Here is a 13,825-nt window from a genome sequence, read left to right as displayed (position 1 = left end):
TGGCTTAGGCCTGCCCACTCCCCGTAGGGAGTGGGCCTAAGCCATCAGTCAGACATCCCCCAGGGGCTCCCAGGCTGCCAAACAGATGTCTGACTGCCAGCCTAGGTCTGATCAGGCCAGGCTGAGGGACCCTCCCCCAATTCACAAGTTTTCGTGCACTGGGCCTCTAGTGTATTTTATATTTTGCTTATATATCTAAAGTGTCTGTCTGTCTTTCCCAGTATAACTTCCACAAATGCAATGCTTTTTGTTCATCAAGTTCAGCATTCTATTCCCAGCTCCCAAAATAGTGCCTGCACCTCATAGGTGCTCAATAAGTCATTGTTGAATGCATAAGTAAATAACAGTCCCACCCTGGCTGGTTTGGCTCAGTGGATAGAGCGCCGGCCTGTGGACTGAAGGGTCCCAGGTTCGATTCCGGTCAAGGGCACATGCCCCGGGTGCAGGCTCGATCCCCAGTGGGAGGGCATGAAGGAGGCAGCTGATCAATGATTATCTCTCATCATTGATGGTTTTCTCTCTCCCTCTCTGAAATCAATAAAAACATATAATAAATAAATAAATAAATAACAGTCCCTACCTTTGTGCTTAGCCCAGGGCCGCCTGGTCCAGTGTGAGCGATGACTTAATGATGGTCATTGTGGAAATTCAGGTTCTATTCTTGAAGATTCTTAGTTGCCAAGCTTCTGAGTTAACACAAGTAAAGTGCCTTAGAACAGGATTGGCACACAATAAATGCTCAGTAAATCGTACCTATCATTATAATTAGGCTTCTATTTTCAAAGTGGCTTTGGTGCCAAGCTTCTGTGAATTAGTACTTCCCATCTCAGAGCAAAAGCCAAAGTTTGGACAAAGTTGTAAGGAGTTGGCCCCCTGTTCCCCTCCAGCTCTGCCCTCCTTCCTTCTCCTCTAGCGCCTCTGGTCTTCCTGATTCTGGCAGACTCCTGCCTCTTTCTACCCGGAATGATCTTCCTACCGATGTGCATGGCTCCTCCTCTCCCTCCCTCCTTCAGGTCTGTCACCTCCTCAGGGAAGATTACACTATTTAAAATTGCAACCCCCGCCCTAACCAGTTTGGCTCAGCGGATAGAGCATCGGCCTGCGGACTCAAGGGTCCTAGGTTCGATTCCGGTCAAGGGCATGTACCTTGGTTGCGGGCATCCCCAGTAGGGGGCGTGCAAGAGGCAGCTGATCGATGTTTCTCTCTCATCGATATTTCTAACTCTCTATCCCTCTCCCCTCCTCTCTGTAAAAAATCAATAAAATATATTTAAAAAAATAAAATAAAATTGCAACCCCCACTGGGCAGGTGTGGCTCAGTGGTTGAGTGTCTACTTATGAACCAGGTCACAGTTGAATTCCTGGTCAGGGCACCTGGGTTGCAGGCTCAATCCTCAGTAGGGGGAGTACAGGAGGCAGTCAATGGATAATCTTCATCATTGATGTTTCTCTCTCTCCCTCTCTGAATTAATCCTATATAATAAAAGTCTAATATGCAAATCGACCGAACGGTGGAATGACCGGTCACTATGGCACACACTGACCACCAGGGGGCAGATGCTCAATGCAAGAGCTATCCCCAGCCCGCAAGCCCCAGGCAAGCTAAGGTGGGTGCCGACAGGCCCCCCCCCCCTCCGCAGAGGAAGGCAACCAGCAGCAGTGGGGGGGGGGGGGCTGGTGAGCGGGCGGCCCCCGGGCTGCCAAGGGGGGGGCCAGCGGGGACCCCCCCCACCCCCCCCCTGGTTGCCCCCCAAAATGGCCCTGATCACTGGCCAGGGCTAGGGATCTTACCCCCATGAACATTGTGGACTGTGCCTCTAGTAAAAACATATTTTAAAAAACTGCAACCCGCTTCCAGAAATCCCTTCTCTGCCTTTTCTTCACAGGAGACACCATCTGCTACATCTTGTTCACTGTCTGTCCCCACCATTGGCCCCTTTCTGCCCCCATAGAAGCCATGAGGACAAGGATTTCATTTGCTTATTCCCAATGCTTAACACACAGGTCCTCAAATGATGTTTGTGAAATGAATTAATGAATCACAGTCCCTACCTCGGAGTTATTCTAAGGACCTGATGATCTCATGTCTGTAAGTGCTGGGAAAATGGCAATTGATTATAATTAAGTTTCTATTTTTGTAAGTTCCTAGATACACAGCATACATAAAGCTCTTGGGCTAGCACGTGGCACCCAGGAAACTATGATTATAATGAAAGTCCTCTTTGTGTAGGTTGTTAGGTGACGTGACAGAGAACATGAGCTGTCCTCCACAAACCGTTTTCTGCTTTCTGGGCACTTGGCTAGGCCGCCTTCCCGGACTCCCTTGCAGTGGGCTGTGGCCATGTGGCGTAAATGCAAGAAGTACAGGCCACTTCTGGGCTCGGCTAGGGCTTGTAAAAGAACGTGTACCTTTCCAAGCTCCCAAGCATGACCAAATGGATGACAACAGACTTTAAGAGATGGTCTGGCCCTGGCTGATTTGGCTCAGTGGATAGAGCGTCAGTCTGCAGACTGAAGGGTCCCGGGTTCGATTCCGGTCAAGGGCACATGCCCATCTTGCAGGCTCGATCCCCAGTAGGGGCATGCAGGAGGCAGCCAATCAATGGTCTCTCTCATCATTGATGTTTCTCTCTCTCTTTCTCTCCCTTCCTTTCTGAAAGGTAATAAAAATATATTTTAAAAAATAAAAATAAAATAAAAGGAGATAGTCTGGGTCCCCAAATTACTAGATGAAGATGGATGCTTGCCAACCTGAAATACCCACCCTGGGCTATTATGTGAACAAGAAACAAAATTCTGTTGTGTTTGAGCCTGTATATCATGGGTTCTATGAGTAAATACATGGAAACCACACTGAACACATAGTGTTTAGTAAATGTTAATCTAGGCAACAACAAACCTGAAATTCCCTCAACAAGGAGCCCGGGGGATGAGGGCAGACAGCTGCCCAGGCGTATGCCTCATATGCTGGAGTGTAAAAACACACACAAATACGCACACAAACACCAAACACACGCTGGACCGACACACAGAATTTGGCTTTTATTCTGGCCTCACACATACAGCTAAGACGACACAGATAGGCAGTACTCCATCCCCCAGGACCATTTCGCCCACCCAATCTCTTCAGCCCCCCTCCTCCCACCTCACCCTTCCTGCCAAGCTTCTGGGTGGGGGCTCTGCCTACACCTCACCCCGGGCATGCAGCATGAAGTGCCCATGCAGCTCCCCAAGGCTGTCGAAGGAATCCTCGCACTCGGTGCAGTGGTAGGTGCCCTCCTCGTCCTCATCCTGCTCCTCCTCCCGCCCAGCGGGCTGGCCCTGGCCCTCCCCAGCCCGAGGTGGCTCTCCCTCTCCCTCGCCACGCACCCGGCCTTCGGGAGCTGGTGCTTCCTGGGGGGCTGCAGCGGGACAGCAGAGCCGGCAAGGTGGAGTGCCCGGTGGGGCCTCCCCGAGAGATGAGCGGCCACAGAGCTGGCAGGGCTGGGCTGGGGGGTCCGGGGGCTGGGCGGCACGGGGAGCCCGGCGGGATGGGCCACCCCGGCCCCCACCCAGGCGCTGCTTCACTTTGTAGCCAGGGTCATATTCGGGGTCGTCAGTGGTCTCCTCTTCCTCCTCCTCCTCATCTTCTTCCTCTTCGGAGTCCGGCTCTGAGTGTGTGTATTCGGAGTTAGAGGAATGCTCAGGGCCTGATGGGGGACGGGTGGGGAAAGACAGTGGCATCAGAGGAAAGAGGGCTGTGCCTGCGTGGCTGTCCCCTCCCTGAGCCCCATTTAGTTAGGCTCGACAACAGATGGAGAGAGTGGCCGGGGCACAACCCTGCCCTTCCCCACAGATGGCTGCCCATTGCAAAGAACAGGGCCTGGCACACAGTAAGTGCTCAGTGTCTTGTGTGTCCATCAAATCACTGTCTTATAAGAATTGTATCTTAGCCCTGACCAGTTTGGCTCAGTGGCTAGAGCGTCGGCCTGCGGACTTAAGGGTCCCAGGTTCGATTCCGGTCAAGGGCATGTACCTTGGTTGCGGGCACATCCCCAGTAGGGGGTGTGCAGGAGGCAGCTGATGGATGTTTCTCTCTCATGGATGTTTCTAACTCTCTATCCCTCTCCCTTCCTCTCTGTAAAAAATCAATAAAATATATTAAAAAAAGAAGAATTGTATCTTAGGGGGTTAATAGGGACAAAATAGGAGTAAAAGTAGGAATAATAGCAGCGGCAGCAGTGTCCATCGCTTCTGGAAGAGCCCTAGCCTCATGCAGTAACTCACCTAATCCTTACAGCAACCCTGTGAGGGAGGCACTATTATTATTCCTAAGTGGCAAATGGGGAAACTGAGGCACAGAGCAGTTAGGCCTCTAGTCATACAGTTCTAACAGGGAAAGCTAAATATGGGTGACTGCCTATGCTGGATCATTTTAGGGAGACAAACATTTGAACAGATATTTAAGCAAATTAAAATAGACAATATATATGTACTTTGATATATGTGGTTTTACATATAGTCATGTGCTGCTTCATGAAAAGGCTATGTTCTAAGAGATGCATCATTTGACAATTTTGTTGTTGTGTGAACATTACCGAGTGCACTTACTCAAATCTAGACCATCTAGCCTACTACACACCTAGGGTATTGCTCTGTGGGGAGGAAAAATAATTTCCCTCTGCCCTTCTGGGCTGTTGGCTGAGACATCTCTGTAATAAAGACAGACTCACAGGAGAAAAAAAGTCTAGTAATCCGTATACCCCCTGTATACATGGAAGACTCAGGAAAACTGAGTAACTCACCAAAATGGTTAAAGCCACCACCTTAAATACCTTCCTCAGTTGAAGACAAAATGTTGGGGTGGGAGGAGTCAGCTATGGCAGATTACCAGAAATAGTGGTAAACAAGGGTAAGGTTGTTATGCAGATTTAAGTCCTAGTCTTCCCATAAGGATGCAAGTTTCTAGAGATAAGGCCATCCCCCTTCCAGGTACTTGAAGGAGACACCCTTACAAATGCAAATGCCTTTTATGAAGGGTAACTTCTACTTGGTTTTCAGAGCTTCTCCCATGCTGCTGTTTGGGGGGGGGGGGGGGAGCCGCAGAGTTGAAAATAATCCTTATGCTAAATAGACCTACAGTTGACCCTTGAATGCCCAGGGTTTGGGCTAAGGGGGTCAACTGAACAATCCTCTTTAGGAATGAGCCTGAGAAGTTCAAACCCGTGTTGTTTAAGGGTTAACTGTATTTGGGGGTGACAAATTATGTTCCCCTATAGTTCCTGGGCTACACACCTATATAGCATGTTACTGTACTGAATACTGTAGGCAACTGGAACAAAGGTGTATTCGGGTAATGTGTTGCGCTATACCATTAAGATGGCTATGATTTCATTAGACAATAGGAAATTTTCAGCTCCATTAAAATCTATGCAACCACCATGGTATATGTATTCAGTTGGCCAGAATGTCATTACATGGCACATAACTATATTACTGTGATTTCATGCATATGAAGGACATGCCTAGAACAAGTTTAGGTTAAAAAAAAAAAAAGGAAAAAAATGTAAAGTCCATGCACAGGAAAGGGTGACACGAGCAGTTGTTGTGAGGGGTACACACACAAGCCGTGGTCCAGGAGGGAGGAGTCCCCACTTTGGTGGCAGTGTGGACAATATTGGCTTCTGTAGGTGCCATGGCAGGACCTGCACAAAGCATCTCCTAGGACTGCAACAGCCTTGCCCTGCGTTCATGCTGGCCCCCTCCTCAGTTTTCGCTGGCAGCCCAGAGGGATCCTATTACAACTGAGCAGCCACACCCCAGGCATGCACGGGCCCCAGGGCCTGGCCAGCCTTTCTGGAGATGGACTCAGGCTTGCTGCTGCCCTTCTGCCACATTTCTGCTCCAGCGTCACCCTCTCAGTGACACCCTGACCATTCTGTCTAACCAGCAATCCCTCCCAGCACTCCCTATGCCCCTGCTTTATTCTTCTCAACTCATTTCATACAGCATCTGGTTGTGTGTTTATTGCTTGTCCCCCAAAGACGGAGCCTTTGTCTGGTTCATTGCTTGGGTGGCCCCACGGCCCTGATCTCCCTCCCTCCTCCAGGCCTTTGCCTCTGTTCTCCCAACTGGGGCCACCTCTTCCATTTCTAGCAGCAAACTCCTGCTCCCCTGTAAGGTTCCAGCTCACACGTCACATCCTCTGTGAGGTCCTCCCTGACTCCCCAGGCCGTCGGTGTCGAGCTCTGAACCCCTCTAACACCATCTGACCACCTAAGCGTAACTATCTGGATCTGGAGACTGGAGACTCCTGGGAGGCAGGACCTTCTGAGCCTCAGTCAGCCTTAGGAGACATTTGCTGAATGTCTTGGGATAGGGCCCCACCCCTCTTTATCCTCCCACCTCTGACTTCACACCACCTACCCTCCAAGATCTTCAATGCCCATTATGACTTCATGCGGTTGTGAAGTTTCTTTCTGTGAAAGAAAACCAGGTGGTTGTCCAGGGCTTTCATGTCCTCTGTGACTTCCAGGACCACAAGCCCTTTTGCGCCCACCATGCCTTCTCCACCTCCGAGATCCTCAAAGCCTAGCATGTCTATGGCATCCACTGGTACCTCGATGCCCACAGCGTCTCCCAAGTCTCCTCCCTCCTTGAAGACCACTACATCGGCAATGCCCACCAAGCCATCAACAGCCTCCAACTCAGTCACGAGCCCCAGCAGTTCCAAGTCCAGCAAATGGGAAAGTACAACAAAGACAGCCCCTTCTACCCAGCCCAGCAGCAGGTCCAGAGTTCGCAGCAGGGTGAGAACATCCAGCAAGGCCAGTACTGACACCAAGCCCAGCAAAACCAACAAGGCTGGCAGAGTCAGACGACACCACCGGAAGGGCACACACAGCCGGGGCAGAACTCCTGGCAGAAGGGGAAGACACAACTCCGGGAGGTCACCCAGCAGGGCCAGCTCTCCCAGCAGGATGAGAACTCAGGGTGCCAAACAAGGCACGCCCAGCAAGGTAAGAACCACTTCCCAGCAAAAACAGAGTGGGAAGAGTTATAGCCGGCCTAGAAATAGGAGCAAAAAGAAGAGCTATAGCCCACCAGCGACCTCGGACATGGGGAAGAGTTTTAGGCTGGCTGTAACCCCCAGTAGGGCAAAGAGTTACAGCCCCACCAGAACTCCCTTCGCGGAGATAGGTTACAGCCCGCCTCCATCATCATTCAGGAGGGTGAAGAGTTATAGTCAGATGTTCATCCCAAGCAGGGAATGGAGTTACAACCCAAATGAAATGTTCAGCATGGTCAAGAGTTACAACCAGGATAGTGTATCCAGTCGGACCCGAAGTCGCAGCCAGTCTAGCACCTCTAGCAGAAACCGAAATCATAGCCGGTCTAGAACACCCAGACGGGCAAGAAGTCGCAGTCGGAAGAGGACCCACAGCAGGGTGAGAAGTCAGAGCTGGCAGAGAAATCACAGTAGGGCAAGAAGTCGTAACCGGAAGGAAACTCCCAGCCAGACAAGAAGACACAGCCAGTCTAGAACCCACAGCAAGGGAAAAAGTCAACACCAATTCAGGACCCTCGGAAGGGAAAGAAGTCATAGCCAGTCTAGAAGCCCCAGCAAGGGAAAAAGTCAATACCAATTTAGGACCCTCGGAAGGGAAAGAAGTCACAGCCAGTCTAGAAGCCCCAGCAAGGGAAAAAGTCAATACCAATTTAGAACCCTCGGAAGGGAAAGAAGTCACAGCCAGTCTAGAAGCCCCAGCAAGGGAAAAAGTCAATACCAATTTAGGACCCTCGGAAGGGAAAGAAGTCACAGCCAGTCTAGAAGCCCCAGCAAGGGAAAAAGTCAATACCAATTTAGGACCCTCGGAAGGGAAAGAAGTCACAGCCAGTCTAGAAGCCCCAGCAAGGGAAAAAGTCAATACCAATTTAAGACCCTCGGAAGGGAAAGAAGTCACAGCCGGGCTAGAAGCCCCAGCAAGGAGAGAGAGAACAGAAGATCCAGGAGCTCCAGCAAGGAGAAAGGTCGCAGAAGATCTAGAAGCCTCAGCAAGGACAGAGGTCACAGACGATCTAGAAGCTCCAGCAAGGAAAGAGATCACAGATCTAGAAACTCCAGCAAGGAAAGAGGTCACAGACGACCTAGAAGCTCCAGCAAGGAAAGAGATCACAGCCGAACTAGAGCCCCCAGAAAAGAGAGACGTCACAGCCGATCTAGAAGCTCCAACAAAGAAAGAGATCACAGCAGATCTAGAAACTCCAGCAAGGAAAGAGGTCACAGACGACCTAGAAGCTCCAGCAAGGAAAGAGATCACAGCCGAACTAGAGCCCCCAGAAAAGAGAGACGTCACAGCCGATCTAGAGACTCCAGCAAAGAAAGAGATCACAGCAGATCTAGAAGCTCCAGCAAGGGAAGAGGTCACAGACGACCTAGAAGCTCCAGCAAAGAAAGAGATCACAGCCAAACTAGAACCCCTAGAAAAGAGAGACATCACACCCAATCTAAAACCCCCAGAAAGGAGAGGGGCCGCAGTCGATCTAGAACCCCCAGGAAGGAGAGTGGTCACAGAGCTGGAACCTCCAGCAAGAGAGCGCACAGCCGGTCTAGAACCCCCAGCAAGGAGAGCAATCACAGCCGGTCCAGAGCCCCCAGAAGTCCCAGCTGGAAGGGATCCCCTAGCAGGGTACGAAGTCCCAGTAAGAAGAGAACACCTGGCGTGACAAGGAGCCATTCCCCGTCAAGATTTCGCAGCAGAGCCTCAATCCCAAACCAGGATGACACTCAAGCCAAGACCCGCTTTGAAGCCACCTCACCTGGAGAGAGGTCCTCATCGTCTTCTTCCAAGCTGGCATAGCCTCCAGTTTCAGCTGGCTCACGAGTCTCTGTCATGGCCAGAGGAGGAGACAGGAGCAGAGCAGAAGCTAGGCAGCGTCTCTCCCCGGCCAGCTCTCCACAGCTACACCTTGGCCACAAGTTCTCTAATGCACGATGTCAGCCCGTAGAGGGATGCTGGAGGGGGAAAGGAAAGGCCTGTGGTAACTCAATAAATTTTTACATAGCATCTGCCTCCCCAGGCTTAGCTGTGTGCTCAGTGATGGGGGTAAGGCAGAGATGGCCCCAGCTCTGTCCCCGACTGCCCACTGGGCCTTGGCTGCAGGCCCTGGGCCTGTGGAGACTTTTAATTCCCCCATCTGGGCAACCAAGATGTCTGTGGTTCTTATTCAATGGGCTGGGGAAAGATAACCTTCCAAATATTTAAAAGTGGATACTAGCTCGGGCATGATTCAGAACTGAGATTGGAACATGGTCCTATGCTAGACATTAATCAGTTAGTTGCTGGATTGTGGGAAAGTCTGGGGTTGGGGGAGGATTCAATATGGCGGTAGGGGTATGGATTACTGGTGTAGTGGTGATATTCCAACCAGTCTAGAAGTATTTAAATATTTAAACAACTGGTATGTCTGTGCTAGTCTGGGAATATCAGCCCTAGTTCTATATCAATTTACACCTCGGCAAGATAGTATCTAGGTTTGAATCCTAAATCTGCCATATTTTAACTGTAGCTTCAAGCAAAGACCTTGCCTTTTCTAGCTTGTTTCCTTCTGGATACAAAAAGGGCTTCCAGCCCTAGGTGGTTTGGCTCAGTAGACAGAGCATTGGCCTGTGGACTGGAGGGTCCTGGGTTTGATTCTGATCAAGGGCACATACCTTAGTTGCAGACTCAATCCCTGGCCCTGGTCAGGGCGTATGTGGGAGGCAACCAATCGAGGTGTCTCTCTCACATTGATGTGTCTCCCGTCTCTCCCTTCCACTCTCTAAAAAGTCAATGGAAAAGTATCTTCAAGTGACGAATTAAAAAAAAAAGGGGGGGGTGGGGCTTCCAGGACTTAACTCATGTACTCCTCTCAACCATGTTGAAACAGATCATCATCTCTGTACAGATGAAGGCTGGGAGAGGACTAACAAGTAGTCCAAGGTCACACCAACTGGCAGGTACATGAACTAGGATTTGAAGCCACCTCATCCTACCTCTCGTAAAATGATCCTTCGGCTGAAAATATTTTTCGAAGATTCAGTGGGTTCATTCATATAAATTGCTTGTAGGTGTCAAGTACTCATTAAGAGTAGCTGTTACTCCTCCCACTCCCGACTCTATAAACCTCAGCCATTCCAGACTTCTCCCTCTCCCTGTGAATGCCAGGGCTTCTCACATCTGTGGGTCGTAGTAAATCCTGCTGTTCTTGTCTAAAATGTCCTCCTTCGCCCTTGTCAACCTGGAGAACTCCTACTCACCCTCCAACGCTCACCTCCAACACAGAACCTCTGTACTTCTTCCCAGCTCAAATTCTACCTCTGCCTCTACCAAGAAGCCTTCTCTGAACTTCTGTGCTTTTTTCTCTCCCTCTTCACCAATCTGCCCCCCCCAACCCCCCAACACCACTTCTTTGTCTCCATTGCACTTCCTAACAGGGAGAGCAAGTTAGTGAAGGTGCTGGCAACATCAGCTGCACTTCTTACATGCCAAGGCCTGTGCTGGGCAGTAGGGATACAATGGAGCCTGGAAGCCAAGTTTAATGCTGGGGACTAAAGAGAAAAGGATTAGAATTAGTCTAAAGGAGGCTGGGGCAGGAGAGCTTTCTAAAGACACCTAGATATGGGCTTTAAGGACAGAGAAGATTCACAATTGCAGAGGACAGTTCTCATAATACCCTATTGCCTGTAGGGCTTCATTTGATTTGGGAATTCTACTTTATGTCAGGATAAGGTTACCAGACTTAGTCACTAAACACAGATGAACCCTGGCTGGTGCTCAGTGGTTAGGGTCCGCCCGTGCAGAGGTTTGATCCCCAGTCCTAGTCGGGGCGCCTGCGGGAAACAACCAATCACTGTGTCTCTCTCACGTGGATTTTTATCTATCTTCCCTCCCCCCATCCCGACCACCCTCTCTAAAAATCAATGGAATATCCTCGCTGAGGATTAACAAACCATAAAAAACCAGACGACACCCAATGAATTTGAATTTCAGATAAACAACTAATTACTAAATATACATAGGAGGGACCATGTAATATTTGGGACGTACATTTGTTTATCTGAAATCAAGTATTTCAACTGGCAGTCCTACCCCAGGAACACTCAGAACTTCCTATGAGGTTACCAGCGGACACTGCTCCCCGGTCTAACCTACACTCCACACCACACAAAGCCCCTTCCCAGGCCCTCAGAGGACGGTGGAGGCATTCCGTGGTGCACAAGCCCCATTCCTCAATGGCTGTGACGGCTGGACTGGCCCCCATGACTTTAGAGGGGCATGAATGAGGCTACCGCATACAATGTCCTGAGCCTAGAAGAGCAATCAACTCCCAAGATTCCCTGCGTGAACATAACAGGCACCCCTGCCCACCAGGCTGGGGGAAGGAGCCAGAGCAAAACCTTTTACGGCACAATAAGGACCAGTCCCCATAATGCCCCGCGGCAACTCCCCCCCAGGATGCCTCAGGCCTGCAGTGACCACCTTGCAAGGAGCGTCGAAGCACTCACTTCTCGTTTCCAAGATGCTCATGGGGGGCGGGTGTGTAACAAAGGGGACCGGTTCCCCGCAAGAACTAGGGTAATTCTTCCCAGAATGCACCAGGCCTATAAGGACTAGCGGGCCGACTCCCACACGTTTAGGGCAGGGCGTCCCTTTTTTTCACGTTGCGCCAGGGCGGCATGGAGCCGCTCAGGTCTTGTCCTCAGGCCATCACCGCCCAAGACCGCTGCCGGCTCCTCCGTGACTGAAGCCGTCACTCCCATCATGCAGCAGTGCCGCAGCGCCCGCTTCCCAGCATGCCCCGCGCACCTCGATCCCGGACACTCACCGGCTAGGGCGGCCCACGCTCGGCGGCTCGGCGGCGGCGGCGGTGGCGGCTGCACGCCTGGGCTCGGCGCCTGCGCCGCGAGTAGGATGGGAAGGAGCGCGAGGGGCGTGAAGAGCCTAGGGCGCTTGCGCGCCGAGATGGACCATTCCTGGCGCACAGTGTGAAGAGGGGCTATCCGAGTCGGGCCACCGTGAGGCCAGCGCAGGGGGTTGCGGGCTTTGCCCCTCGCTGTCCGGGTTTACTTGGTACAGTCCGCAACCGGCCAGATGGAGAAATTGCAGGGCTCGCGCGTGCGTGTGCGGGGCAGGAACGCGCTTTGTAGATGGGATGAGCCGGGGGTAGGGGGACGCCAGCTCGGCCGGGATTCGGGACCTGAGGCCTGTTCATTTGCATAATCTTAGCGCGGGACAATGGAGGCCTCAAGCACCAAATGGGGTGATTTGCATATTCCCCGGAAAAGCTGTACTCGGAGCGCAGTGATTAGCATATGTGGGGCGGGGGGCGCGCCTGAGCAAGGCGCATGCGCAGAGGGACTGCGGACTAGCGTGCAGCTGGTAGCCTTGGTTTAGGAGGAATCAGTTTGCATCCCGAGAGGCGGCTCAAGGGTCAGGATCCTTACCGACCCTCACAATCCTCCAGCTCCAACCTGGATAAATAATTACTGCTCTTTTATGTGTCAGGCCCTGTGCTAGCAGGCACTATGGTTTCCGCAGTGAACAAGACATTACCCGGCCCCTATCGTCCTGATGCCCCAATCAAAGGAAGGAAATCCACACATAATCAGAACCACACTCTGGAGTGGTCGGACTTGGAATGAATGGAGCATAGGAAGGTGTGGGGGCTAGAGGAGGTGCCTGCCCCAGCCTGAAAAGGATTCCAGAAGGTGATGATTTTTAAGCCAAGGATTAATAGAAGCCAACTGGAATGGGAGTCATGTTGGCAGAGGGAAGAGTTTAAGGTAAAGGACTAGAGCAGTGGTTCTCAACCTGTGGGTCGGGACCCTTTTGGCAGTCGAACGACCCTTTCACAGGGGTCGCCTAAGACCATCCTGCATATCAGATATTTACATGACGATTCATAACAGTAGCAACATTACAGTTATGAAGTAGCAACGACAATAATTTTATGGTTGGGTCACAACATGAGGAACTGTATTTAAAGGGCCAGAAGGTTGAGAACCACTGGCCTAGAGGAAGAAAAAAAAAAGCAATACACGATTTGACTGAGGAAGTGAAAGCAGATAGTATGCCTGGAACCAAGAATCAGAGAGGGGAAAGGCTCCTATAGGTGATGCTGAGTTCAGACTTTATGCTGAAGATATTGTAGGAGTCCAGGCTTCCTGGAAGTGACTCAAAATTCCAGCTTAAAACGCTCCAATGGGATCCCATTGTGCTTAGAAAAAATCCAAACTTTATCATGGCCTGGTCCTGTTTACCTCTGACCTCACTTATCTCTCTCTTTACCCTGACTAACTCCAGTTCCCATCAAACACCCCAGTCTTTGTCATCTCAGGTCCTTCCCCTTGCTGTTCCCTTTGCCTAAAAATGCGTTCCCTCTGATCTTCAAATGGCTGCTGGTGTTAACCATTCATATCTTGGCACAGATGTCAACCTGAGAGGCGTTCCCTGTTCTGTTTTTTTCTAAAGTAGCACCTCCAGATTTGCTCTAGAGAAGTGAGTGGGGTTGTGGATAAAGCAGGATTGGCTGTGAATTGATGGCTTTTGAAGCTGGGGTGAAGGATGCATGGACTGCATTGTCCTGTTCTATTTGTGTTTGAAGTTTTCCATAATAAGTTAAAATAAAATAGTACTCCACATCCCCTTCCTCTGCATTTTATCTTAATGGCCACCTGAAATTAAGTTCTTTTTTCCTTGTGAAAGCTTCATGAAGGTAAAACACGGAGTCACCTTTTCCACTCTTGGGGCCTTATATTTCAGATTTGTGTTATGCTGTCTGGAACACCAAACATTTGCCACTA

At 50.7% G+C, this 13,825-nt stretch overlaps 1 protein-coding gene across 2 annotated transcripts; it reads right to left on the bottom strand.

Moving 5' to 3' along the window:
• Positions 1 to 3,017: 3,017 nt before the first annotated feature.
• On the bottom strand, positions 3,018 to 12,218 carry ZNF428 (zinc finger protein 428). 2 transcript variants are annotated; one of them, XM_006102164.3, is made up of 3 exons: positions 11,848 to 12,218; positions 8,800 to 8,995; positions 3,018 to 3,689 (listed from the first exon to the last, which is right to left on the bottom strand). In XM_006102164.3, the coding sequence occupies exons 2-3, from the start codon at positions 8,873 to 8,875 to the stop codon at positions 3,184 to 3,186; spliced, it is 582 nt and encodes a 193-aa protein (XP_006102226.1). In that variant the 5' UTR covers positions 8,876 to 8,995; positions 11,848 to 12,218; the 3' UTR covers positions 3,018 to 3,183. The 2 variants fall into 2 exon arrangements, with proteins under 2 accessions (XP_006102226.1, XP_023599363.1); XM_023743595.1 differs by lacking the exon at positions 11,848 to 12,218 and adding an exon at positions 11,528 to 11,769.
• Positions 12,219 to 13,825: the final 1,607 nt, after the last annotated feature.

The sequence above is a fragment of the Myotis lucifugus genome, unplaced genomic scaffold (genome assembly GCF_000147115.1).
Source record: "Myotis lucifugus unplaced genomic scaffold, Myoluc2.0 scaffold_402, whole genome shotgun sequence".
In the NCBI taxonomy this organism is placed as follows: domain Eukaryota; kingdom Metazoa; phylum Chordata; class Mammalia; order Chiroptera; family Vespertilionidae; genus Myotis; species Myotis lucifugus.
This window is presented reverse-complemented; position numbering and strand designations above follow the sequence as displayed.

Excerpts from the sequence above, each read along its gene's own strand:
- ZNF428 (XM_006102164.3), bottom strand. The coding sequence starts at position 8,875 with ATGACAGAGACTCGTGAGCCAGCTGAAACTGGAGGCTATGCCAGCTTG. Across the intron at positions 3,690-8,799 it reads CGATGAGGACCTCTCTCCAG|GCCCTGAGCATTCCTCTAAC; the intron begins GTGAGGTGGCTT and ends GTCCCCCATCAG.